The following is a 25,586-nucleotide window of genomic DNA, read 5'->3' as shown; positions in this document are numbered from 1 at the left end:
TGTTGCCCAAGTAAAAACAATAGTTTTCAATGGTTTTCAGGAGCTTTAACCCCCTCAGGTCTGAATTGTTGTCACTTAAGACCCCAAACCCACCTTAACTGTAACTAGTCAATCAGAATATATCATGTTTGTTATTATTAAATTCTTCTTCTAAGTCTTTGTAGGCAGGGAATAAAGAAAATGGTCATTCTAACTGGAAACCCCCCCAAAAAAGAAGAAAGTATTCACATTTTTTCCCTAAAAATAAAAATGTATAATATATTTATTTTCTGGTGACCAACTATGATAACACAAACCTAACAGAATTACACCACTTTGCATTATTAGCATTATTATTATTATTTAAAACTCACACTGTTGACTGTATCTGCATTTTTTTTTCATTATTTGCCTGACTGAGCGTGGTGATTAGCTACAGCACTTTTAAAGTGACAGTTTACTTTAAATATACTTATTTTTCATTGTTTATCCATCTAGATTCTGGTGTTAACTGATATTGCTTTTATAATTTAATTCTTTATACTGAAGTACACCCACCAACCAGGTAAATAGAACGACTGGAGACTCAGTCCAGTGACATTGTAAAAGCATATAAACATGAATGGTGCTAAACATAATTCCTTCAGTAGTTCCCTAATAGTTTGTGTTTCTCAAACAAGCTCAAACATGTGTTTTGTACAGAGCACAGAGTTTGCATTTCTGTTATTACTTGTATGCATAAATCAGGGAACAGCAAACCAGCTGAACATATTTTTAAAAAGTTACATTTTTGTGCAAGCAAGGAATTTATTCAGCAAATTGAAGACAAAGTTTCTAATTATAAATAAATGTAAATTGGGAGGTTCAATAGATGGTTGTTTTCTGTATGTTTCCTCATAATTAGTGTTGGTAATTACACTGTACTTTGTAGGAAATTTGTACAAAGAAGCTTAAACAAATCGTTTACATTTCATGTTGTAAAATGGATGTTTATTTTTGTGGCGTGAATGTTTTAAAGTCGGCTTTTATTTATTTATTTGCTTTTTAACATGGAAAAAGAAACAGGTAACTCTTCCTCAATCTGTTCTTGGACCCTTCAAAATATATATTTTTAATATATCTGCCATATTTTGCTCCTCCCACAAGACTACAGCTAAAAGAAAGTTTTTGCATGGATTGTTATAATTCGATGTCATGCGATAGGAGTTTAAAACTTAATCAAGGTGTGATATCAGAATAAAATACCTTGCACTCACTTGATACAAAGGTTATTCATTGCTGCGCCTGATATGATCCTGTATACACACTTTGCTTGGAGTGTAAGGTTGGGAGTGTCAAAACAATACGTGGTGGGAATGAGTGTTTCTGCTGCCTGCCATCTCACCTTTATTTCTGCCCCTAAGGTGTCACATCACTCCTGAGAGGTGGGAGATTGTTGCTGACAGGAGATTAGCTCCAAACTTTGTTTGTTCAGAGCAGACTCGAGTTTTTCTAAATCTAAATCAGAACTTTTCAATCTTGGGTTCCATGCAAGATTTAACAAGTAGATTTAATTGATGTCGCGTAATATTTCCCATGATAACAAGGGAAGTATAGGACAGAAAAAACACTCTCTGGTCGGGTGATGAGTGATGAAGCTGACATCTCCTTTTCTTTCTCCCTCCCTGTTGCCCATACTCTTCCCCCTTCTCCTCCCAGTGGGCCCTCACATTGGCAGATACTGTGGCCAGACGTCCCCGGGCCGAGTGATCTCCTACACGGGCATCCTGTCCATGACCATCACCACTGACAACGCCATCGCCAGAGAGGGATTCTCTGCCAACTACACCATCCGCGAGAGGACCCTCCCCTCAGGACACGAAGACGAGGGTGAGCAGCTGGATTAGTGAAAGGAGTGCGCGATGCGGAGGGCAAAGCTGTCATCTGGTTCACTTCTTTGATATTTCTGGTCTCATAGAGAATGAAAACAGAGTAAATATGAGCCAGTCTGTAGTTTCAACTCAACCTAGTTGTCCTTGAGCACGAGGCAGTAGTTCCTCCAGCTCTACAGAAGCCGGACTCTATCCGCTGTCTGACCTCTGGCCTCTGTGTTCCAGTCAATAAAAGCCCCAAAAGACACTGCATTATAAAATAACTATTAACGCAGTTGAATAATTAAGTTAATGGTTGATGATCAATATTTGCTATAGTCAGCTGTTGCATTTTACAGCTTAAAGTCCATTTGTTGTGGTTGAAGTCTAACAAATGGACCAAAAATACTCCTTCCCAACCTTTGGGCTTATTTTATGATAAAGCAATTTATTCTCCTGACAGCTCATTCAAATAGTGTTCCCATCTAAGACCCGTTTATTTTAATACATGATAGCCTCCTGAAACTCGGCAGTATTTAACAAGAGTGGTGCATAGATGTGGGTAAGATTATATATTACATGCTGTGTAGCTTAGATATATTTTCTTTCCTTTTAATCATCCTACAACGCCTGGGATTTACGCACGACTTTGTAGGGTGTGGTTGGAGAATGCTGCAGAATTGTCGATAGCTGTTTTCTGAGTGGCTAAAAGGACAAATTTGAGTCTTTAGAATAAATACAACCAATCTTGCATATTGTTTTTGTAAGTGATAACTTACCAGAGAGGTGTTTTCTGAGAGATAAAACCGATAGTTCTATGAGTTATTTGCAACAGCTGTGCTTAAATGACTCAACCGTTACCATCAGACACGTGAGTGTAATCTTATTACATGGTTGCTTTTAAATTAATTTCTTTTAGCTTTTATCTCCAATTCACTTGATCAATTTCCCCCATGAGGATACTATCATGAGGCAAAAGTTCCTCATGCTTGGTTATTGTCTTTTTCGTGTTTGTTCATGTCCACGTGTTCGGGACAGAAGCCGTTTGTCTGCATCGGTTGACTGTATGACCTTGCTGGAATGCCTTTAGGGGTTTAAGTTATGCTGGCCTGTATGCTAACTGCACTCTGGTAACCCTGACCCCGGTCACCCCTCTGTAGGAATGTGTGTGTGTGTTCAAAGGTGAGTTTCCTGAAGGTCCCTCAGTGGCGCTTTAGGAGAAACCAATGTAAAATACTCAGTTTGCTCTTCCAAATCGATCTTTAAGTGTTTTTTAGGGTAAGATTACCGGCAGCTGCACACAGAGGCCGGTGTTATTTTTTTTTTATATAAAATCTAAATAACTGGTTATGTCAAGACAGGAAATATAAACAGACTTGGAAATGGTCAGACACAAATAGTTTTTGGCCAAAATCACAAGCCAGTTATTAGATATTTTGGAACTTTTGAGAAAATGAAATTATCGATACAGAGAAAAGCTTTTTGTTAATAAGTCAGAGCAATGTCCGTGTCTACACGTAAATGTTAAATATTTGAATTTTTAAGAGAAAAAGCACAAAGTCTCTCGGTTTATTGTTCCAAATTTTGAGGATAGTCTTGTTTTAAACCCCTTTAACTCCAAAGGTGATATTATGATGAACAGATCACACTCACTCTAAGGGAAATATTTCTGTAACCAAACATGTAAATCTCGAATTTCACCAGAGGGTCAAAGTTGTTATCACCATTTTTTTTTTTCACTCCTCCTGTTTGTTTTTGCTGTGGGCGGAAGATGTGGGTGTTTTCAGCTTGTATCTTATGTTGATGGTGAGCATTCGAGACAGTGCGATAATGCACTGATGTGCATGTATCAGATATGTCAATTGGTATTTAAACAGTAACGATAAGTCGCTTTACTAGCCGAATTTTCTTTTTTAGGATGTCTGACAACAGCCCTGGGTTTAGAAAAAGGCTCACGTACAAATATACACATACACATGGGAAATTACTTTGCCTGCAGACCATCGGCTAGGCTCAGCAGATTGAATCAAAGCTTCTCACCAAACCAAATCACACTGTCTTTTCTGCAGTTTTATACAACCAGGGTTAGCTACTCCTGCAGCAGGGGGTAATTCAGCAGTTGCCAAAGGGTGCGTGGACACATTTTAGGGTAGCTCAACTGCTCTGACACTAAGAAAGATTTGTACTAAATAAACCTTGTGATACAGGCGAGAACACCAGCTGAGAAACAGTTGTTGATTTTTTAAAATTAATTCTATTTCACCTCTGTTTAACCAGGAAGCAACTGGAGATCAAAATCTCTTTTTCAATGGAGATCTACCCAAGACAGCGCACTGTTACGAGGTTAAGAGTATTAAATCAAATGTAACATGAGCAGGCGTGGGATAAAAGTAAAGCAAATCAGGGAAAGCAAGTAACATGACAGAATTAGCAATTCTTTAGAGCTTTACAGTCTCACTGGAGACAAAAACATCCAGCTTTAGTGTGCACTGGAGGTTATTCATGAACAAGGTGCAAAATAAAGTCCTGGCTACCTATTATTAAAAAGGAGACATCCAGAGGAGCGAAGGCTGTGGAATAATCACCACTACAGCTACTGTTAGTTGACTCTGTGGACTCTTAAAACAAGCAGACAATTAGGATTATTATGATTTTTTTAATTAAACTATCAGTTAAATTTATGGTGTCTTTTTAAAAGGCTGTAATGCCAAAGGAGTTTAGCCAGTCTGACTTTGTAAATAAAAATATGTCAGCGTTAATGAAGATCAGGAAATCAGACTAGTCTGGATAATGAAGTGTCGGAGAAGCAGCAGGCATGTAAATAATGTCAGAGAGATAATGAAATAGCTGAAATGTGAATAAACAGTCAGTTAAAATGCACACATTTGAAACAACTGTCAGATTAGAAGCTACAGCTTTAAATGTTTTATGTTGTTTTTATGCAGATTTTCACACCAGTGCTGCGCTTCAGTTTCGTAAAACAATCCACAGAGAAGTTTTGTCCAAGCAAAATGCTTACAGTCTTAGAGGAAGCAAATGCTGACGTCCTGCAGTGAATTTATGGGTTTCTCTCACTCTGTCCCTGCCATCAGCAGTGGCCTCCAGCAGAGCTTTTGATCAGCTGAAGCATTGGCGGGGGCTTCAGTTTGCATCCTTTCTTTTTAGATAGTGGGGTACAGGGACAGGCTGGATGTTTGTCCCTCGTATACCTGCTGCGGCGGGGACGCAGGGGCTGTCTCATGAATAAAAATAAGTTTGATGAGACGGGAGCTGAGCTGAGATGGAAAGCAGAAAAATCGAGAGAACTGGAGAGCTGTTGAGGATAAGCTTGTGTTTCAGCTGTATGAGCGTGCTTTCTTATGGTCTAGTTGTAGTTTCAGAGCATTTTCTGGCAAGAGGATTCTTCTGGGGAAAGCTGAATTGGAGGATTTGGGCCTGAAAATTGTCAATTTAAAAATAAATAAATAAAAGATGATGAGCACAATATCCAGCTTTCTGCAGGCTTTAGGAGATGTCGCAAGCAAACTTTCTCCCTGGTTTATTTGTGGGACTTGGAATGATGTAGTGTGTTTGTGTCAGTCTGGCAGACCTTGTGTCTCCAGACAGCCCTCCCACACACACAGTCACACACACAAACACACATTTCTTTACGGCCACCCTCCCTCTTCCTTCCCCACACTCTCCTGCTGTTACAGAGTGGACACTCATGCCTAACAGATACAGATGTGCAGCTTAGATTAGATTAGATTAGATTAGATAGAACTTTATTAATCCCTCGGGTGGGTTCCTCTGGGAAATTCGATTTCCAAAAAAGCACAGCACCGACAGAAGTTACAGAGTTACAGAATATTATATATATATATATATATATATATATATATATATATATATATAATACACACACACACACACACACACACACACACACACACACACACACACACACACACATATATATATATATATATATAAATACAGAGACAATATAAATAAAATATACGAAGGGGATAAATAGAATAAATAGGAATAAAAATAAAAATACAAGTGAATTGCACATTTCAAGTATTGAGTCTATTGCACCGTTGACTATTTACAAAAGTATTGCACAAAAGGTATTGCACAGTGAGGTGAAGAGGCACTACAGCTTAGTTGTTCCCCCCTCCTTTGTCCTCCTGTTTCCCCTCCCTCTCCCCTCCAGGGAGGAGTTAAACAGTCTGATGGCGTGTGGGACAAAGGAGTTTTTAAGTCTGTTAGTTCTTGTCTTTGGGAGAAGCAACCTGTCACTGAACAGACTCTTCTGGTTGTTTATGGCCGTGTGCAGAGGATGTCTGGCATTGTCCATAATGTCCATCAGTTTCTTTAATGTCCTTTTCTCTGCCACTGTCACCAGAGTGTCCAGCTTCATGCCGACCACAGAGCTAGCCCTCCTGATCAGTTTCTCCAGCCTGGATGAGTCCTTCTTTGCTGTGCTGCTCCCCCAGCACACCACAGCATAGAAAAGTACTCCAGCAACCACCGACTGGTAAAACATCCTCAGGAGCTTCCTGCAGATGTTAAAAGACTTTAAAAGACAGCAGCTTGACATTGTCCAAGCTGCTGTTTTTGGTCCGTTTCGTAAGACCAGCGGATTGCAGAGCTCTCTAAACCCACCGAGGAGTGGATCATCCTTCTGATAAAGATTAAAACTGAAAGTCACAGAGTGTTAAAGCTGAACCAAACACAACAATAGCTGCAATAGCTGCCTGCTTGGGTTTGTATGCATTTATATCCGTTTGTAGCTGAGCACATATGCATAATAGCACCTCAACAAACATTTTATTATTGGAATTATTGTCAATTTACTTAACAAAACATGTATAATATTTTCTCTAACAAACATCAGAAAGCCAGAATTATTTTACTTTAACAATCATAGGTCACAAAGAAAAGCAGCAAATTATTTTAGAAGCTGAGAATAGCAAATATACTTGAAGAGAACATTTCCCATGTCTGCAATCACTCACTGCTCACTATAATGGACTATTTAGTTTCCTTTGAGTGCTTCTGAATGTATAATGAGTATGCTACACTTGACTATAAGCATCCCACAATATGTCTCTAAAGGCAGAGTACAAAAAAGTGGTTCCTAGACAAGCGTCGTATATCATCGTGCACAAATAGCAGGGAAAGCAGTGAATCACAACAAAACTACCGCATTTATTAATTAACAAAAAATCTGTTGGTATGAGGTGAATTTAAATTTTGTGTTAGTAAGTACGAATTTATTCATCGGAAAACGCCCAAATCTTCCCAACGACCTCACTATATGGTTATAAAGGGGTTTTGTTTTCATTGTTAAAGATGCATTTTGTAAGAATCTCTGCAAATTGCAACTAAAACTTTCACCACTAGAGGCAGCAACAGACACACAGTAGAAACAGAAGTGCCGTTATCCGCTTTTTTATCGTTAATAATTTTATTTTTTGCCCTGCCTCTATTTTTTCAGTTTTTTTTTTATTTGTTTTTGTCGCCATCTAAATAAAGGTCACTTTGACTCACTGCACTATCTTGTTGTACTGTAAACTAAACTAAACACTAGTGCTGTCAGAGTTAATCTCGTTAAAATGACGATAACGCCATAACTGCATTAACGCTGCAAATCTCCGTTAGCGAGTTGGCGCGGATCGCCCCGTGCGTGCGGCTGGCAGGCGCTAACACGTTAACGAGCTAACTGTACTAATGCGTTGACACCATGCAGCCTCACGCACGGGGCGATCCGCGCCAACTCGCTAACGGAGATTTGCGGCGTTAATGCAGTTACGGCTTTAACATTATTTTAACGAGATTATTGCTGACAGCACTACTACAAACACATTCGTTTACAATAAGAACTTTTAATGAACATTGCTATACATGGCCCATGAAAAAATTAGATTCACAGCGATGGTAAAGTACACAGCAGAAAATCAAAATTTAGTTGCAGATGTAGATTAAAATGTGTTTATCGAAAATAGTAACGCCACCTGAATCCAGGTTTTAAAATGCAAGGATTTATTTAATCTGTAAAGTGATTTATAGTTAGATTTTGAGTTACTTTGGACCAGTTAGCAATATCATCTGCTTCTGTGCCATTTTCCACTATTTTGTTACATTTTTATAGCTTTTTTTGACATGCTGAAGCTTCCACAGATTCACAGTAACCCTCCGTGGCCTGGACTAAAGCAAAAACACATAGATTGTTCAGTCAGATAGATTTTTATATATTTTGCTGGCTCCATATGTCTGCACATGGAGTATAGCCTGTGAATGTGTGGATGCTGCATAGACATATCAAACCAGTGCAGCAGCTCTTTGTAATGACCTCTTACTGACTTCTCTGCAGGCAGCAGGAAGCTGGGACAGACTACTTCACATTGTCTGGGCGACACTCTAATCACACTCAGGCTCACTTGTTTTCCTGCCTGACACAAACTCAAACTTGAGTAGTTGTTTTTTTTCCAACTCAGATTTATAACTCTAACTTTCAGAGCCCGGTTCTGGAGTTTAATGATAAATTCATCCATTAGTAATGACTGCATGCAAGAGCAAAATACCAAAAATTCAGTTCATCCAGCTAATGATGTGTGTAATAGACTTTTTAAACTCATATTATAGAAGCCGTTGGTATGATTTTGACAAACAAACATTTTCCCATCTAACCTGATGATAATTTATAGGCAAAAGAATTAATGCGTCTCTTGATTCACAACAGTAACTTGATGATTATTTTCTCGTTGGGGGTGTTTTGATGTATACCTGTGCTGTGGAGCTTTTTATCTGAAGGATTTCTGTCTTTTTCGTCTCGTCAGATTTTGCTTGTATGGAGCCACTGGGCATGGAGTCTGGAGAAATTTCCTCTGACCAGATCACCGCTTCCTCCCAGTATAACTCCAACTGGTCCCCTGAACGTTCCCGCCTTAACTACCAGGAAAATGGCTGGACACCCTCAGATGACAACATGCGGGAGTGGATACAGGTGAGTAAATTTGTCCTTATTTTTAACTGTCATTCATCATTCATTATCGTTATGGGTTAGAGTTACTCACGTCTATATCTTTAGATAATGTAGCGATAATTACTGCTATAATTCCACATTTGAAGGCTCAGAATAGGTTAGAGGGATTGAAATTATGTCACATTGGCTTAATTTTCAGAGTGTGATCTCAGACTGAAAGCATCCTTGTATCTCTGTGGAAAGAGAGTGTTCCTCAGTTTGAACTTCACTGTACCACTGAGACCATGCTCACATCTGGTCTGAATATTGTTCACTCATATGTACCACTTCTGTGTATTTTATGGGGACACTCGACAGTGAAAAAATAAACCAGTCTGCATTATTCATTGGAGCGTGCCTCTCCAGCACAGCTGACATCTCTTATTCATAGTGAAATCTGATAAACTAGCATCCAGCAATCCCTGAATGAAGGAGCAAAACATTCTTGTGTTGAAGTTTGGTTTTTTTGACCCTTTAAAGAAGATGGAACTGTTGGGTAAATTTGTTTGGTTCAATAGTTGATCAATTTGTTCACGCTTGTGGAACATTTGACATAAAATTAATATAAACTGGTGAGGAGAAACTATTAATGCTTAGTGTGTGGTTGTATTCTTAAAGATGATATGTAGATTGGTAAATGGACTGGTTCTTATAAAGCGCTTATCTACTCTGAGAGCTTAAAATGCTTTTAAACAACTTGCCTCAATCACCCATTTATACAAACACTTTTCTATGCTTTTCCTATCTAAGTGCTTTCTAACTAAAACTCAGCAACTTGGGGTTAGCTTCTTGCCCAAGGATATTTAGCATGCAGACTAGAGCAGACGGGGATCAAACCACCAAGCTTTCTGCTTTACCTCCTGAGCCACAGCCACCCCAGATTAAAGATTTATATACAACTAATGCTGTAGGATGGTTAATGGCAGTTATTTACCACGGTATAGTAGGTATTTTATGAAAATACCACAAAACTATGCTAACTTGTTGTGAAAATTAAGCTAGCAGCTACCCTGTAGCTACTATACTAAGCCTTTTAGTTGTTTTTTCCCCCCATATCATGAAAATATATATATTATTATTTCTTACTTGTTTTGTTCTGCATATAAAATAATCTAAATTTTGATTCACCACCTGATATTTTTTCAGAGAGACAGTATTAAGGGTTAAAAATAGCTGCAGCTAGCTTATTACTTTACCTGTAGCTACCATTAGTTCTTTTGTGTTGCCTTCACTAAGAGACAGCCAAGTCAAAGCCTACTTTTTTTTTTAAACATATCAATATAAATGTAGGTACTATTTTTGTACGGAAAAATACAAAAACAAGGTGAGATGAGCCACAAATGTGTGAGTCCTCAGGACAAAAGCTGTTTTTCCCTTATTTTCTAAAGAAAAATGTGGTAAATCAAATTTAGGTTTTTAACTATGATTACAGGAACTAAAATCTAATTTATTTACATTCATATTAGAACCCATTAAAGTATCATACCCAACAGATGCTCAAATTAGTAAAACTCAAGGGACCTTTTTATAATTAGCAATTGCAAAACAAAACCAGCCTGTGAATTTCCTAATAAGGGTTAAACCAATAAAAACAAAATCTACTTCACATAAACAGTCCCAGTGCTGAGGTGCGGCCAGAGTCCAGCACTGTCCCATTGTCCGGGACAGGAACTTATAGAGGAAGACTCACAATGCCCCTCGCAATAAGAGCAGACCCTCACTTCCCTCCTGTGAGGCTTACAACAGGAAGCAGACAGGAAGACGGCCTCAGCGGTGGATTAGTATTAGTGGCCCTCTATTGTCTGTCTTGGGACTTGTTTTAGGTAGTGGCTCATTGCTGAGCCCTCTGAGATGTTAGGATATGAAGGACAGTGTTTTAATAGAGGTCAATGGGTAAATTAAGAAGAGGCTAAATTTAATTGAGCGTCACTTTAAATACTACATAAAATATGTAGTATTTAAAGGTTTGCCTTAAGAGATGTTAAATATTTATTTTTCCTGATGGTACCAATTACTTTGAAGGATGTTTCATTTAGTGACAAAGTAGAAAGATTCTTGGAAATGCACTGTTAATGAGTTAAAGCCCCTTTTATATGTTTCTTAGTTTTTGTAAGGTTTCCATCCATCCATCCATCCATTTTCTTCTGCTAATCTGGGGCCGGGTTGCAGGAGCAACTATAAATGCATTGGCTTTCCCAGGCCAGCCGAGAGAGATAATTTCTCCAGCGTGTCCTGGGTCTGCCCCGGGGGTTCCTCCCTCACCTAGGACGCATCCTTGCCAGATGCCCGAACCACCTCATCTGGCTCCTTTCGATGCTCATTTCCGCTGCTTGTATCCACGATCTCGTTCTTTCGGTCACTACCCAAAACTTGCAACTATAGGTGAGGGTAGGGATGAAGATCTACCAGTATCTGATCGCTTTTTACACCACGAAGGACCGGTACAGTGCCTGCATCACTGCAGCCGCAGCACCAATCTGTCTGTCAATCTCCCGCTCCCTGAACAACACCCGTATATTTAAACACCTCCACTTGGTGGCGTAACTCATCCCTGACCCAGAGTGGGCACGCCACCCTTTCCTGCATGAGGATCATGGTCTCAGACTTGGAGGTGCTGATTCTCATTTGTGCCGCTTCACACTCGACTCGGAAACGCTCCACTGTTAGCTGACCTTTAAGGTTTATTATCATTAAGTGGGCACTTGGCATCATCTTGTTGGTCAGTCTTGCTGGAAAATCTCATTTATATTGTGTTACTTGAAAATGAACATAGAAACTTAGAAGATTTACTAAGAAATTATCTCTTTTTTCCATTGAGGAAAAAATTACCAGATTTAACTTGTTTTTGACTCTTAACTAAATACAATGAGCTCCCTTCACTAAAGTTTTAAATCACCAAAGAAGACTAGGTTGGCAACAGTTGTCACTTTAACCACATATGCACTGTGGCAGATCTACTAACATTATAGATGGAGGATAATATTCCTGCAGAGGAGAACTGGTTTGTTTCTGAGCCTCTGGGCAAAGTATTACAAGGCTGCCATCTGCACGGTGCAGATTACTTATTATACACACAGTGGACAGACAATGGCAGTGCAATTTGTTTATAAGTAATATGTATGTGTGGTGTATTGCTTAATTTATTTCCTTTGTTTTATTGCACACTCCTCTGTGCAGTTAGATGCTAATTTTAATATCTCAGAGAAGAAATTGGCAGTTGTTTAATGAATCATTTCTCTTTAAAGAGAACATGGTATGCTTCTGTCACATTTATGCTGCAACATTGGTGAAGTTGTATTAAGGTTTAAAAACTCTGTTTTAGACATCTTATTCAACTCTTGGCTCCGTATGATGTCTAGGGCTGCCACGATTAGTCGACTAGTCACGATTACGTCAAATATCAAAGTTGTCGACGACTAATTTAATAGTCAACGCGTCATTTGAAGCTTTGTAAGATCCTGAAAGACGCAGGATTAAGTAGTAGGATTTAAGAGTGTAATAAAGGACTGAAGCAGAAGATTGCAGCAATGCATCTAACAAGGATGCTAGCTGCTGTTAAACACCAAAGAAGAAGAAGCAGTCTCCGGCATTGTAGCTGTGTCCAGCATTTGTAGGCCGATTACGTGACAGCGATGCAAGGCTGTCCAAATTCAAAGACTCCTCCAAATGCAGCTGAGAAATGTGTCCTCCTTTTCCCCAGATTTGAAGGATAGGTTGGGTGTATCCTTCGTGGCCCAACCTGTCCCAGAATTCATAGCGCGGCCCAGCCAATTCCAGTTTCCAACAATGGCGGCAGCTATTTAGTTTTAATATTATTCTTTCTGGGTCACAAAATAAACTTTTAAGATGTTTTCAGGCAAAAATGTAGCTGTGTAAACTTCAAATTGCTGCGCGATTTATCAAGACATCAAATATTTGCAAAAGTGATCTGACGTAAACATGATATATAAGTCACATAGATAACTTAAGAATGTTATTGAGAAAAATGTCACAGAGAGTTGATTTCCCTAATATGGTAATTACACAGCTCACTGAGAGTACAGAAGACCCTCCCACCAGATGTTCAAACCAAATGTTTACCAATACTAAACTGTGACTCATGCAAAGCTATTTCTGCATGGACTAACAATGAAAATGCATAAAGGTCGCTTTGATACAAGTGATCAAAAATACTGTTCTAATCTCATTAAAGGTTAAAACATAAAATTTGCTGATATAACAAATTTGTTTTGACACCTCTCCGGGAAGTTTGCACAATTAATGCAGAACAAGCCTGAAGCGTCAGTTCAGGTGATGTTATACACGAGTGCAATTAATCAAATAATTATTAACTGACACACTGTGAAAATGGCGCTTAGCTTTCTTAGTAATGTAGGCTTTTTAGGCAGCATGGTGGCTTCAGGAGGTACTGCTGACAATCTGAGCCTAGAAAAATTCATGTCGCTCACTGTTATTGACACAAACACCCATCTGTGCAGCTGCAGTGCAGAGACACTGGCATTTTTCTTTTTCCCATCAATTAATCTGTAAAATCTGCAGGGTTTTTTTCTCGATAACAAAACACCTGGCTTGAATATGCCTTTTCAGCAACATTGCTTCTCCTGTGTTTCCATCTCAGAGCAGTTTGATTGTAGGTACTGCAGGAGGTGACGATACTCCTTGTGTCAGAAAGCTCTGAGAACTCTGAAAGCTACCAGGTCCAGTTTGGTGTGTGCAAGCAGCTTTCTGCACGTGTGTTCATCCGTTGCTCACATAAAGAAACATGAAGAAATGGCAGACCATCCCCCTGCCACGGTGATTTATAGCCTCCAAACCAATGCTGTTGCTCGCCCCTCTGACTCTGTGAGGTATTTGATTTTGTGAGGAGAATTTTCCCATTTTATTTGATTAAGTGTGGTGCGTGGCCAAGTCTGCACAGCATGGTTTGCCTTACGGCTTTCAATTCATCTTATTTGAAAAAAAGGAATTATGACTTAGTTAATTCTTGCATGCCTGCCTCCACCACTGCAAACACCTCTATTATTCATTTAAAGGCATTTATATTTTATTGATACTATTTTCAGGTTCCTATTCATAATGTGATCGGGGTGATGTTACCCGGTGGCGGTGTGGATGGCGACACACCATGAGCTCATTATCTAGCTGTATGATAAATATGTAATCATATTTTGCAGTGCCGCGTAGTGACCCATTTCATCAACATGCTGGATATTTGCAATTAAATGAGGCCCAACTCCTACAACCACATTTGCTCAAGAAGAAATACTGAAGTTTTACTTGTGCTGCAGTAAAATTAACCAAGCAGGAACTTTGCAGTCAAATGAGCTTTAAAAACAACTTTTAATAAAAAAAATAAATTATAAACTATGAGTCTGTACTCACAACTCATGGAAGTCCTCCAATCTCATCATGTAGGCCTTTGGCACTCTTTCAAAGTGGAAGCACACCAATATGTCTCCAACCACCATCAACAAATGAAGTGATAGCACTGGGTGGAGGAGCCCATCTACTGGCAAGATTTATAGATTTGATAACATTTGATAACTGCCATTTAATGGGCTGATAAGATTCTGCATATGTGCATATGGGGGACATTATGATCTGATTCACATGTTTTTAAATTAAATTTTAAATGAGGAAAATGCAGATAGATATCTACCTCTTACAGATAAATAACTAGTTTTGGTTTAAGCGATTAACGTTAAAATAGTTGGAAAGCAAACATTTTAATAACTGACTGTATTTATTTTAATTTCTGGAAAATATTTACAAAAAATCACTACTTGGGTAAGTTTAATTAGCTCTAAATTTACTATTTATTATGGTTGTTATAAATATTTTATTGTTTACACGTGTTTAAATTGGGCTCCACTAGTAGAGCGGAGCCACAGCACAATGGCACCAAAGTAATTTGTTGGATACTTGAGATTAAAAGGCACTATATATGTGCAGAGCATTAAATAATTAAAAGCTACAAACAATATGTTGAGCATATTAAGAACATGTACTCGAACATGTATTCGATACATTCCTAATTCTTATAATTACTACTTACTCTATTATTAATAGAAAAATTCCAAGGCAGTTATATTGAAGTCTGAAATAAGAATCATTCATAAATAAAACAAAAAGTTATTAATGGTAAATGGAAATTCTTGAGTCGTGTTGAATTTCCTTGCCATATGGGAAACATGGTTAGTAGGTGCATCTTTGCAATTGACCTGTTATTGAGGGCAGTGATGTAAACCCAGGAAAGGTTTCCTTCCCCTCCTGGCTTCAGGTATTTATAGAACCCCTGCTGTTTGTCTTCAGGATCTCTTTGACGCCACCAGGAAGAGCATCTGTAGAACTCATTTAGACATATCGCAAGTGAGGTGTGTTACTGAAACCGGGGCATTAGGGAAGCGGAAAGACAAAAGATCATCCACAGAATGTTAACGGGTCGGCCTATCCAGAGCAGACCTCTGGAGGAATGCCACAGTGAACTTCCAAACCTGGGAAATATCATTAACCGAGACAAATAATCAGTGCACGTCAGACTTGTTAACATAGAAATGTGTCCAAAAGTTGTGATGAACGAACTGAAGAGCCTTTGCACTGATTATAAATATAATTTCTCAATTAGTGAGAGAGGAGAGGTCGAAAAAAGGTGATGTTCTCATCAGTTATGTCAATCATTCATCAAAGAAAATAATGCCCCCAAACCATGTAGATCTAATTAGTCTTTTCATTAGCTCATTTTGACTGGAAACCCAAGGCTGCTAAAAAAAAAAAAGAAGAAGAAAAGATAGAAAAAAGACGTAGTTGGACAGTGAGAACAAAATATATTTCTTTTTAAGCAATGCCAAGTAGTCATGCTGTAATATGATTTTAAGGATCCCGTGGTTCTAAATGGCACTCAGCAGATGCATAATTGCATTCAAACAAAAAACATTTAAAAGTGACTTTTTTCCCCCCTCCAGCAACAATTAGGGCCATTAATGATTTTGCCATTTAATGATTTTAACACTGTAAAAGCAAGCCACATGCCACAGCTTTGCAAAGCATTATTTGCAGCATTAGTATAATTTAATAGTAGAATTTTAGCTGTTTGGACATCACTTCAAATTCACTTCCTCGCAGCATGAAAATCAATGAGCAGTTAATGAGAATTCGCTGTTATTTTATTATTTTAGAAGGAAACCCTGTAGTTCCAGAAATATATTTAAAATTAGAAACTAACAAAATAACTTAAGAAGTGGAATTGGACGTCAACAGATGCAGCTTTATTTCAACATTTGAATATAATGTGAATATAAAAGGCCATAATAAAATTCTTTGTAACTCCTTACCATAAATACAGCATCAGTTTTGCACTGCTTTTTAAGTCATTCTGTATTCATATACTGGACCGTCTTCTCCGACTGTTCCAGGCAGCCCTTGATTTCCAATATTATCCATGTAGCATTAAGCTCAAAACAGGTAAGGATGTGCTACATGCTAAACAAGCTAGCATGTAGCTAAAGAAGCTACATGCTGTAGCTAAACAAGCTAGCATGTAGCTTGTTTAGTTACATGCTAAACAAGCATGTAGCTAATAAACGTGTTACTCATTGTTGTTTGATTTGACAAATAATCAGCCTAATAAAATATCAGCTGTATGGACAAAACCTTATGCTAAATATATGAAAATAAAATTAATATTTAGGTCGTTGTGTAGTTTTCCACATGTTCCAACCATCTAATTATCTTTTTTATCCATAAAAACAAACTGCAATCAGCTGCATCACCACAGGCCTCCACTTTCCTAAGTAAAAACTAAAAACTTCAGATGACAATGGAGTAATTGAGGCTCAGTCTTTCTCTATCACTCTAAAAGCAGTATCCTGTTTTGGCAGGAAGTAACAGAGTTTCTGTTCAATCTCATTTAGCCACGCTTCAGCTCGAGTTATGTCCCCTTCCTGCATTTTGTTCCCTTCATTAAAAAGCTCTAAGTGTGACCATTTTCTGTGGCATAAATGGTAGGCACTGCCAAGTGTTGAATAATTAGAAGATGGAAGAGCAATTACCCTCGGTCGCTTGATGGAGGAAGTCTGGAGAATGGAGTTATGGCCGACCGCTGCAGAAAACATGTAATGACAGCAATGGCTGGCCAAAGGATGGCTGTAAATGGTTTTCCTGAAACACTTTGTTTAATCTTAAGTAAACGGTCTCCCTTTTCTTTAAAAGCTCTTGTGTCAAATATTGTTTTCGCCACAGAAGAAACTTTAGCACTACAGGGAAATAGCAGTCCCTCCAACCCGTTGTTATACCCAAGATGTTTGGTCAGGACCCACAGACATCATATTTTAACATGCTGTAGCATCATTTTTGAACATGCATGGTCACCAGATGGAGTTCATTACGAGTCCCTCGGAGATACAGACTCAATGAGACCACAGCCAAAAGTGGTCTGGCAGTGTTTTCACTGCAGGACATGAAGTCACTTGTAGTGTAGATAGAAGTTTACCTTTTAACATGTGATTAAAGTTGTGAAAGGGTGTACTTTAATTCAAACCATGTACTTTCATGGGCTTACGAAAGTCAAAACAAAAGTAAAATCCCAGACAGGATTCGGACTTTTGTCTTCTGGTTGGAGGCTGTGGGATTGTCCCGTCCACCACTCCAAAAACCAACTACTGCAAACTACTATAGGTTCTGGTACTAACTCCCTCACAGTGGAAATTGACACTAAAGGGGCACTTTTTGTGTAAAACTATGATGAAAAATGGCAACGTTTCCATAATATGATTAGTTGGGAATGAGAATATGTCGATTTCTCAAGTCAGGTTTTTACAAAACGTATTGATATCTATTATGTTACACTAGAATTAACATTAAAGTTACTCTAAAATGAATCCTTTTTTCCTATTTCTGAATCAGGTCTTTATCCTACACGCAGTATTCACGACTTACCTCCTCACCTCCCAGTGTACTGACTTCTGTTTTTATTACAAGACCAGCCTTTCTTAATTTAAGCCTTTATTTAATCAGAAAGTTTCTTGAGATTGAAATCTCCTTTCTACGGGATGCCTGGCCAAGAAACCATAACATTAACTGCAGGCTGCTGTGGCAAAATCTCAGATAGATTTCTCCGTATAGGAGTGTCCATTAAGTACAAAATCACAGCTCCAGAAACACAGAAATGACTGTGACACCTACTATTGATAGTTTAGCAGAAATTAATATTTTCAAAATCCTTTCAGCACTAGCAATTTTTTTTAAACTTTATTAAAACAAATCTTCTTTTAGGATTATGCATTTCCTAATAATTTTAAATTGGTATCAGTTTTTCCATTTAATTAAGGGTGCCCTCTGACTTAACCTTCCCCGACTTGCTTCACTTCTTAAGTCAGAGCAGATCTGGTAGCTTGTTTGTGATTTCACAACAAAAACCTGCTGTGTAAATCTTCTCGGTCACATACAGTATGCATAGTGTATGTGGGTGAGACGTCTCGTGGGAATTTAGATGAGAACAGAGCTGGGAGCGCCGTCAAGTAATCCCGCAAAGTATCGTTTCCCAGGGGTCTCCCTGTCAGTTACACATCCCACAAAGACCTGCGGGAAGCTATTCTCTGCTCTTCTCCTTAAAAGGAAACAGTGGGAGAAGTCAAATCCTGACTTCTGGGGTCTTCCCATGTACAATATCACAGCTGCAGTGTCTCTATGGTAATATAATTACACACCATATATTATAGCCATCCCACATATAGCTTAGTGTATTTTGGTATGCAACTGATAATTTAGAAACTCAACAAACAAGCGACTGAGTTTAAGAGGAATTAAATGGAAGCCCCATAGAAAGTCTTTATTACACATTTAAATCGTTTCCAAACTTTGGAGAAACTCGATGTGACGAACACGAATCTGTGTGTTGGTGAAATAAGAAATCTTAATTTAAGATAAGCGTTAGTGTGGACATTTATAGACCACTGTGAGGCTTTCTGTTATCACTGCTGCTCTCTTTGATGATAACTATCACTTCTTAATCTCCTTTTTTATCGTTTCCTTTTTCAGCACTTTGAACAGCCGTGTTTCTGGACGCTGCTGTGCTGCATTGAGATAAAAAAAAAACAACTTCCGCCATCTGAAAAATTATTTTTATCTGTTTTTTTAGCCCTTAGATCATAATTTCGTGAAAGAAACTTGGGGGAAACGTATTGCCAGGAGATCCGTTTTGATCGAGTAAAATGTGTGGTTGAAAAAAGATGATCGCTTCTGAGATTCTTGCTAATAATTTGAGAAATCTGCATATAGCTGTCCTACTGTCTGTTTAGGTCGACAGATGCTTATCTGATCCTCTTCGAACTCGTTGGACATGTTGCTCTGTATCGTTGCGAGCACGGTGCTGAATCTGAAGTTGTCTGGATGAGCTGTTTTTATGTTTTAATTTGTTCTGTGTGGCCAGTGTTGCCCCTACAGCAGGTGTCGTGAATCTGACGTAGCCACTTTTATTTTTTATATGTCAAAGCTTTAAGTGATTCTTTCTATTCTCCAGCTGCAAAAAAATGTGTAACCTTTAAACCACATTTAATTTAAATCTACATCCTACTAGGGCTGCTCGATTATGGCAAAAATGATAATCACGATTATTTTCACTGAAATTGAGATCACGATTATTTGACGATATTTATTTAACCCTTTAAGACCTACCATAGAACCAAGTCCACCAGAGCTTATATTATTATTTTTTGTACATGCTGTAGTGCCATTTGTGGGAGCATTTCAAGTTGCTATACATCAATACAACTGTTATAGCCCATATTTTAATAATATGTATGCATTAAGTCCATAGTAATTACATAAATTGCAAAAAAGTGCAATAAACTACAAAAAAAATTGAAAATCGCTTTTGTTTTGTTTACATATATTTCTACTTGGAGAAATTTAAGAGGCTTATCCCTCAAAACTTTAAATACAATAAAGTTGCAAAAAAATAGTTTCCCACCACAGGAAATTTATTTTGAGTGTCTTCATAGTTTTATTTTGGAGATACACCAATTTTTATATACTGCAGGAAAAACAAAAAAAAACAATCCTATGATGCAAATTTGCAAAGAAAACAGCAGGTGCATCATTTCACTGTGGGAAGTGTTACGAACAGCTGATGGATCGGCAAAGTGTGTTTCTGGAATATTATGTTTTTGTTCCTGCAAGCGCTTTTTATGCAATTTTTGCAAAGCTATATGTGGAACGAAACCGTGACCGAGGACAAGCTGATGGCATCAGATGTAAGTACAACTCCTCCGGTTTCATATGCAAAACAAATTATTGCGCTAGCTTACACGGTTCAGGTTCTACAGGGATTTAAAAATAGTTACGCAAAACAGAGCGTGCTGCTCTGACCGGCTTTAAAGGGTTAACAATAACTTTTAAAAAATAATATAAAATAGTGTGCAACACCACTGAAGTTTGTTTTTTTTTTTTTTAAACTCTCTTTTCAACCAACGGCAGTCACTCTCCAAATAACTTCTGCTTAGCTTTCCGAGCTTCCCTCGGGCCCTCTTAATCAGCGGTCTCCACCCTTTTTTGCGCCACGGACCGGTTTATGCCCGACAATATTTTCACAGACGGCCTTTAAGGTGTCGCGGATAAATGAGGGAGGGGCTACTAATCGGCTCAGTCATTTTTAATGATCGTTGAAAGCCCAGATCGTAATCGTGATTAAAATTCGATTAATTGAGCAGCCCTACATCCTACCCTACATTTATCGCCAAGCGCCTTATCTCTCAATTTAGCTATTCCCTGAGAAAGCTACAACCCCAGGTCTGCACACTCTGTGCAGCCACATTTGAACAGACCAATCACACGCATGCATTCAGTGAGCGTTTCTTCATGAGTCCTCTTGTCAAAACTATAAACTTAATGACTGCGTGCACGTTAAGGACATCTGTACGTCATAGTTACAATCTCTCAGAACAGACTCTGTACTAGTTAAAAGGAAAAATTGAGTTACTCAATATTATGTTCCCATTTGGGGGATTTTCAAGCATAATTGAATCATTTTCATTTCACATTCTTTTCTGTTTTTAGGATTTCTGGGAAGTTTGTCGTTGTTTGCTATACTGGATAATTTAACTCAGACACATGACAGTAAGCTTAGTCAGTCTAGCCTCAGAGTCAATCTGAGAAAGCCCCAGACACATCATGCTTTTTTTAAACTGCTACTGCAAATCGCCTTGTTGTCGGCCAAGGTCTCAGTTTTTAAGAATTCAAGTGTCAGAAAAGGGGAATTTAGATCAAGGTGGCTCAAGAACTTTACTGTTAACAACAAGACAGCTCCCAAAAAGAAAGTGTTTTAGCTAACTCCTTATATTTCCTGACTGGTCTTTATTTTGCTATTTAGTCCAAACAACATCTTCAGCACCTATTGTAGTAGGTTTGAGTAATACAGCGGTTTACTGTTAATTCCCTTCGAGCTGACATGCCCCTCAGCCCGCCCGTGGTCGAGTTACATATTTATTCTTTGCTTTCAGTTGTTGGTTTAACACAATCTCTTAAAACCAACCCCGCATGTCACACACTAGTTAGTAGTAATGCAGACTGACGACCATAAAAGTAGTCATGAGCTCCTACAAACACACACTGTCAGGCGTGCGGACAGTTTTAGACGTAAATCGTGTATCATGCTAAATTACTTCGTGGGGAAATTTTACATTGTTGTTAATGAGAAAGCTCTGACATGCGTCTAACAGTCAAATTCAATCAAACAATAAATGAAAGAAACGTCAAAGTCTGAAGTCACTTCTGGGATTAATAGCTAAAACGAGAGATGATTTCAGCCATCGATGCCTCCTCTCACTGTCTTTAAGTGAGTATTCATTACTTATAACACTTGCCAGCATTTTACTCATAGAAACAAGTGGCAGCTTAATGTTTCTGTAAACTCTTTCTCATTAGGTTATGTGTCTGAGTTTACAAATGGGGTGGCATATCTCTCCAGCATCCTCCTCTGATTTTTCACCGTCTAGTTAATGATGAATCACAGTGTTATTAATGAGGTCTGAGTCCTTGTTTCCCATATGCCTCAAGTAAAACAGAGCAAGACACTGTAGCCTATCCAGTCAGTGCTGCTTTCATATTATGTCCTTATTGTATATTTTCTACAAGATACAAGAACTAACCTGCAGAATTCTGCAAAAACAAGTTGCTTTATTTCACTACAGGCACATTTTGACACTTTAAGTTGTTCCCAAAGAAACACAATCTTATGCTTGAGTGCACTGGGGTTAAATCGGGCCTCAAAACTCAGAACTTTTGAATCTACAGGCTTTCATTTCCTTGCTTAAGTGCTCTTTGACAGTAATTGTTGTTCAGTGGAAAAGCATCTGCTGTTGGATTTTCTGTCACAAATCCACTCTTTTAATCGCCGCTCCTAAAATATTTTTGTCTCTGATGTCCCCCACGGCTTTCACCCACACACTTTTTACTTTTACTCTTCTAACAGTTTGTACAATACTTCTAAAACGATTTCATTTTTAGCTAATTTTGATTTTTACCCATTTCAACAACCTTAATGCATTTACATTTCCACTGTTTATGTACTGTATTCACATGTTTTTTTCACCTTTACTGATTGCTTTTTATTACTGTTTATCCATCACATAAGTAACAGTTTAAAATTTTTAGGCAAATCTTCTTCAAACCCAACTCTTAATGGTCTCATATTTCTCATTATCAGCCACAGATTATACATAAAGACAGTCTGGGGTTTCGGCATGTTGGAATGTTGTAATTTCCACTTGGTTACAGTTGTAGAATTCAGTCGTTGGACTTTGTTGTCTCTACAGGTGGACTTGGGGTTCCTACGATTCGTCAAAGCCATCGGGACGCAGGGTGCCATCTCAAAAGAAACCAAGAAGCACTACTACGTTCGCACATACAAAGTGGACCTGAGCTCCAACGGAGAGGACTGGGTCGCCGTGAAGGACGGCTCAAAGCAGAAGGTAATGATGAGTCACTTATTCTCTTACAATGATCATCTACCTAATGCTGACAAGTAATGAAGGACCCTGCATTCTAATCAATGAGGTAAATGGCTGAATCAATGTTTTCCAAGGCTACAGCAGCTGGCTGCATGCCTAAACTAAAGTGTGCACTGAAGGTCTGCTTTGCATCCCACTTCTTTTAACACGTTTAGAATTCATTTATTCTGGCACTGGAAGTTGTTGGTGCAGAAATAAACTTCTAGGGACTGAATTTAGGCAACATACTGACAAACACTGTGTAACACGAAGCTTCAAAAGAAAGTCTCGTCTACTCTACGCTAAATCTGCATCACGCTGAACATTCGTGGTTTATTGTTTCAGGTGTTATTTGTTGTTTTTCCCAAATTCTAATTACTGTGATAGTACAGTATCATCCAAAGTCATGCAAAAACACACTGAAAGCTCAGTTCTTAAAGGTCTGCATAACCACAAGGCCGCAGCTCAGGCAGTTGTACCAGTAGTATCAATACAGTTTGCTGTAGTCATGTGCAACGAATAAATAATTTTCAATAAGGCAGCTGTGGTGTTACTGTAGTAGCAGCTGTATTATTGGGAAAAACACTCATTTCTATTGTCGATCGTGGAGATGCTAGCAGCCAGAGCAGAAGCTTTATTTGCACTTTTGGTGGGAGTAGCAAACACTTACAGTGTTACAGTGCATAGCTGTACTGATTAGCAGCGACTGTGATGAATAGCAGTAAACATTCCTGCCAGCGCTGCTGTTTTGCCCAGGTTTTCTCCTTCTATTTAAAGACCATCCCCTGCGCCCTCACGCTTTAATCTTTCTCCCGGCAAAATCACCTAATTTAGGAGTAACTGTGATGCATGCATACATAACATTTGTGCATTTCTTTAACGTTACCTGAGTTCCAAAGTCATGTATGGAAGCCAGTCTGGAAACAGTCCACACAGTTTTAAACCCATCAGTCACTGCGGCGGCCCGACTGAAGTGGGTAAATATGAGTAAAGTAACAGATGCTCTCCTGTGCCTGTATTTTTAGATCTTTCTGGGGAACGACAACCCCACAGATGAAGTTCACAGCCATCTTCCCAAACCCACTCTGGCTCGCTACATTCGTATCCGCCCTATGTCCTGGGAGCAAGGCATCTGTATGCGCTTCGAGATCTACGGCTGCAGAACATCAGGTACACAAACTCATACATACTGATGTGGGACCTCACTCCCAGCTTCAACTCCTGATGTATAGATTTATGTTCCACAGCTACTCCGCCGCATACCGTTAGTGCTGAAGTCCGTGTTTTTACATATTCCATTCATACATTTTCTTCTTAATTAACTTTCCCTGTCCCCTCGGGGATTAATGAAGTTTAATGTAATCATTTTTTCCCCCTTATCTAACATATACATATGCAGCGTATGCATCTGCTAATACTCACTGGATTGCTTTTTTCCCTATTTTCTAATATAGTAAGCCAAACAGACTGTATATACAGAAATTTCCAGCTCACTTTACCATCTCCATAATTTTTCTCCATGCTCAGTAATCTCTTGCAAATATTCTGCATTTTTCCCCAAACACAAAAAGAAAGATTTATCATTTATTAAATGTTTTATGAAATTTTAATTAAGAAAAATGTTCAGTTCTTTCCTGTTTTTATAGACCATTCGTGCTCTTCTCCAAACCTGAGCTGAAATTTTTAACATAGCCTCTCTTTAAAAGATGGATAGAGCCCCGCAGCCTTGTTTCAGAGCTAGAATGTGCTAGAAAATTAGTAAATTTTAAGCTTTTGAAAATCCACCAGGGTAAAGTTGTGATGAAGGTGGTGATTACAGGCTGTAATCATGAGTGTTTTCTGCTGTAAAGTTAGCGTTTTATGATGCGAGTCTTACTCATAGTCTAACTCAAGTGACCGTTAGAGGAACTGCACTAATTGGCAAAAACAAAAAGCCACTGATCTCTTAAAGAAATGACTAACATTTCACCAGCTCGTCAGTTCTTTTTTCTTCCTTTTACTTTTTCCTCACTTTTGTTCATCATGAATCAAACTAACATCTTTTCGCTTTGTGGATGAGAAACCCCCGCCACTCTCTGTTGATTTAAAATAATCACTGCTTCCAAAGCGAGCGCAAACTCCCACAGAAGGATGCCGTTATTCATTACAGTGGAGCAGAGGAAAATCATGGTGCCTCATTACTCATCCCCTAACATTACATAAACCTCAGTCCTTGAAGTGCTACAAACAACTCTCAGTAGGAGGGCCTCATGAATTGGATATCAGGCTCTTACTCATTGGAGAACTGGATATAGAGTGCCGGACAGGTGATTCGGGAGATATAGTGACGCAGTTTGGAGAGTATATATGTGTGCTGTATGCAGGTAATGCACTTGAAGCAGAGCCATCATTTACTTCAGAGCACAAAAGTTTTTATCTACATTTTCGCAATTTAAAGAAGTGATAAAAACATGAATGCACGTTATCGTTTGCTGTCCCTGGGAGGACATTTGGTTCTTATAAGCTCAGCAACATCAAAACGCACACTGGCAGCCCTGTAGGAGGTTTCCATAAAGGAGTCTGAATAGCTTTATACTTTCACACTGTGCAAGAATTTACATCCCCAAGAGCTGTTGTTGTTGTTAAACGGCAGATACAACTGTGGGAGCATTTGTCAAATGCAAATATCATGACTGTTTGGGCCCGGATATTAGCTCTAGCTTGTTGTGGATAATGGATTTAACTTAGCCTTGCAATGACTAGACCATGCTGTGCAAGTATTAT

At 38.6% G+C, this 25,586-nt stretch overlaps 1 protein-coding gene across 1 annotated transcript in view; it reads left to right on the top strand.

Annotated features, from left to right (window-relative positions):
• The window catches only part of LOC308412923 (neuropilin-1a-like), a 98,831-nt gene that overhangs the window by 48,252 nt on the left and 24,993 nt on the right, over positions 1–25,586 (top strand). Inside the window, exons 5-8 of the mRNA XM_080907622.1 lie at positions 1,678–1,848; positions 8,657–8,823; positions 22,650–22,805; positions 23,849–23,993. Coding sequence (XP_080763748.1) covers positions 1,678–1,848; positions 8,657–8,823; positions 22,650–22,805; positions 23,849–23,993 — 639 coding nt within the window. The remainder of the gene's footprint in view (positions 1–1,677; positions 1,849–8,656; positions 8,824–22,649; positions 22,806–23,848; positions 23,994–25,586) is intronic.

The sequence above is a fragment of the Rhamphochromis sp. 'chilingali' genome (genome assembly GCF_963969265.1).
Source record: "Rhamphochromis sp. 'chilingali' genome assembly, chromosome: 16".
In the NCBI taxonomy this organism is placed as follows: domain Eukaryota; kingdom Metazoa; phylum Chordata; class Actinopteri; order Cichliformes; family Cichlidae; genus Rhamphochromis; species Rhamphochromis sp. 'chilingali'.
This window is presented reverse-complemented; position numbering and strand designations above follow the sequence as displayed.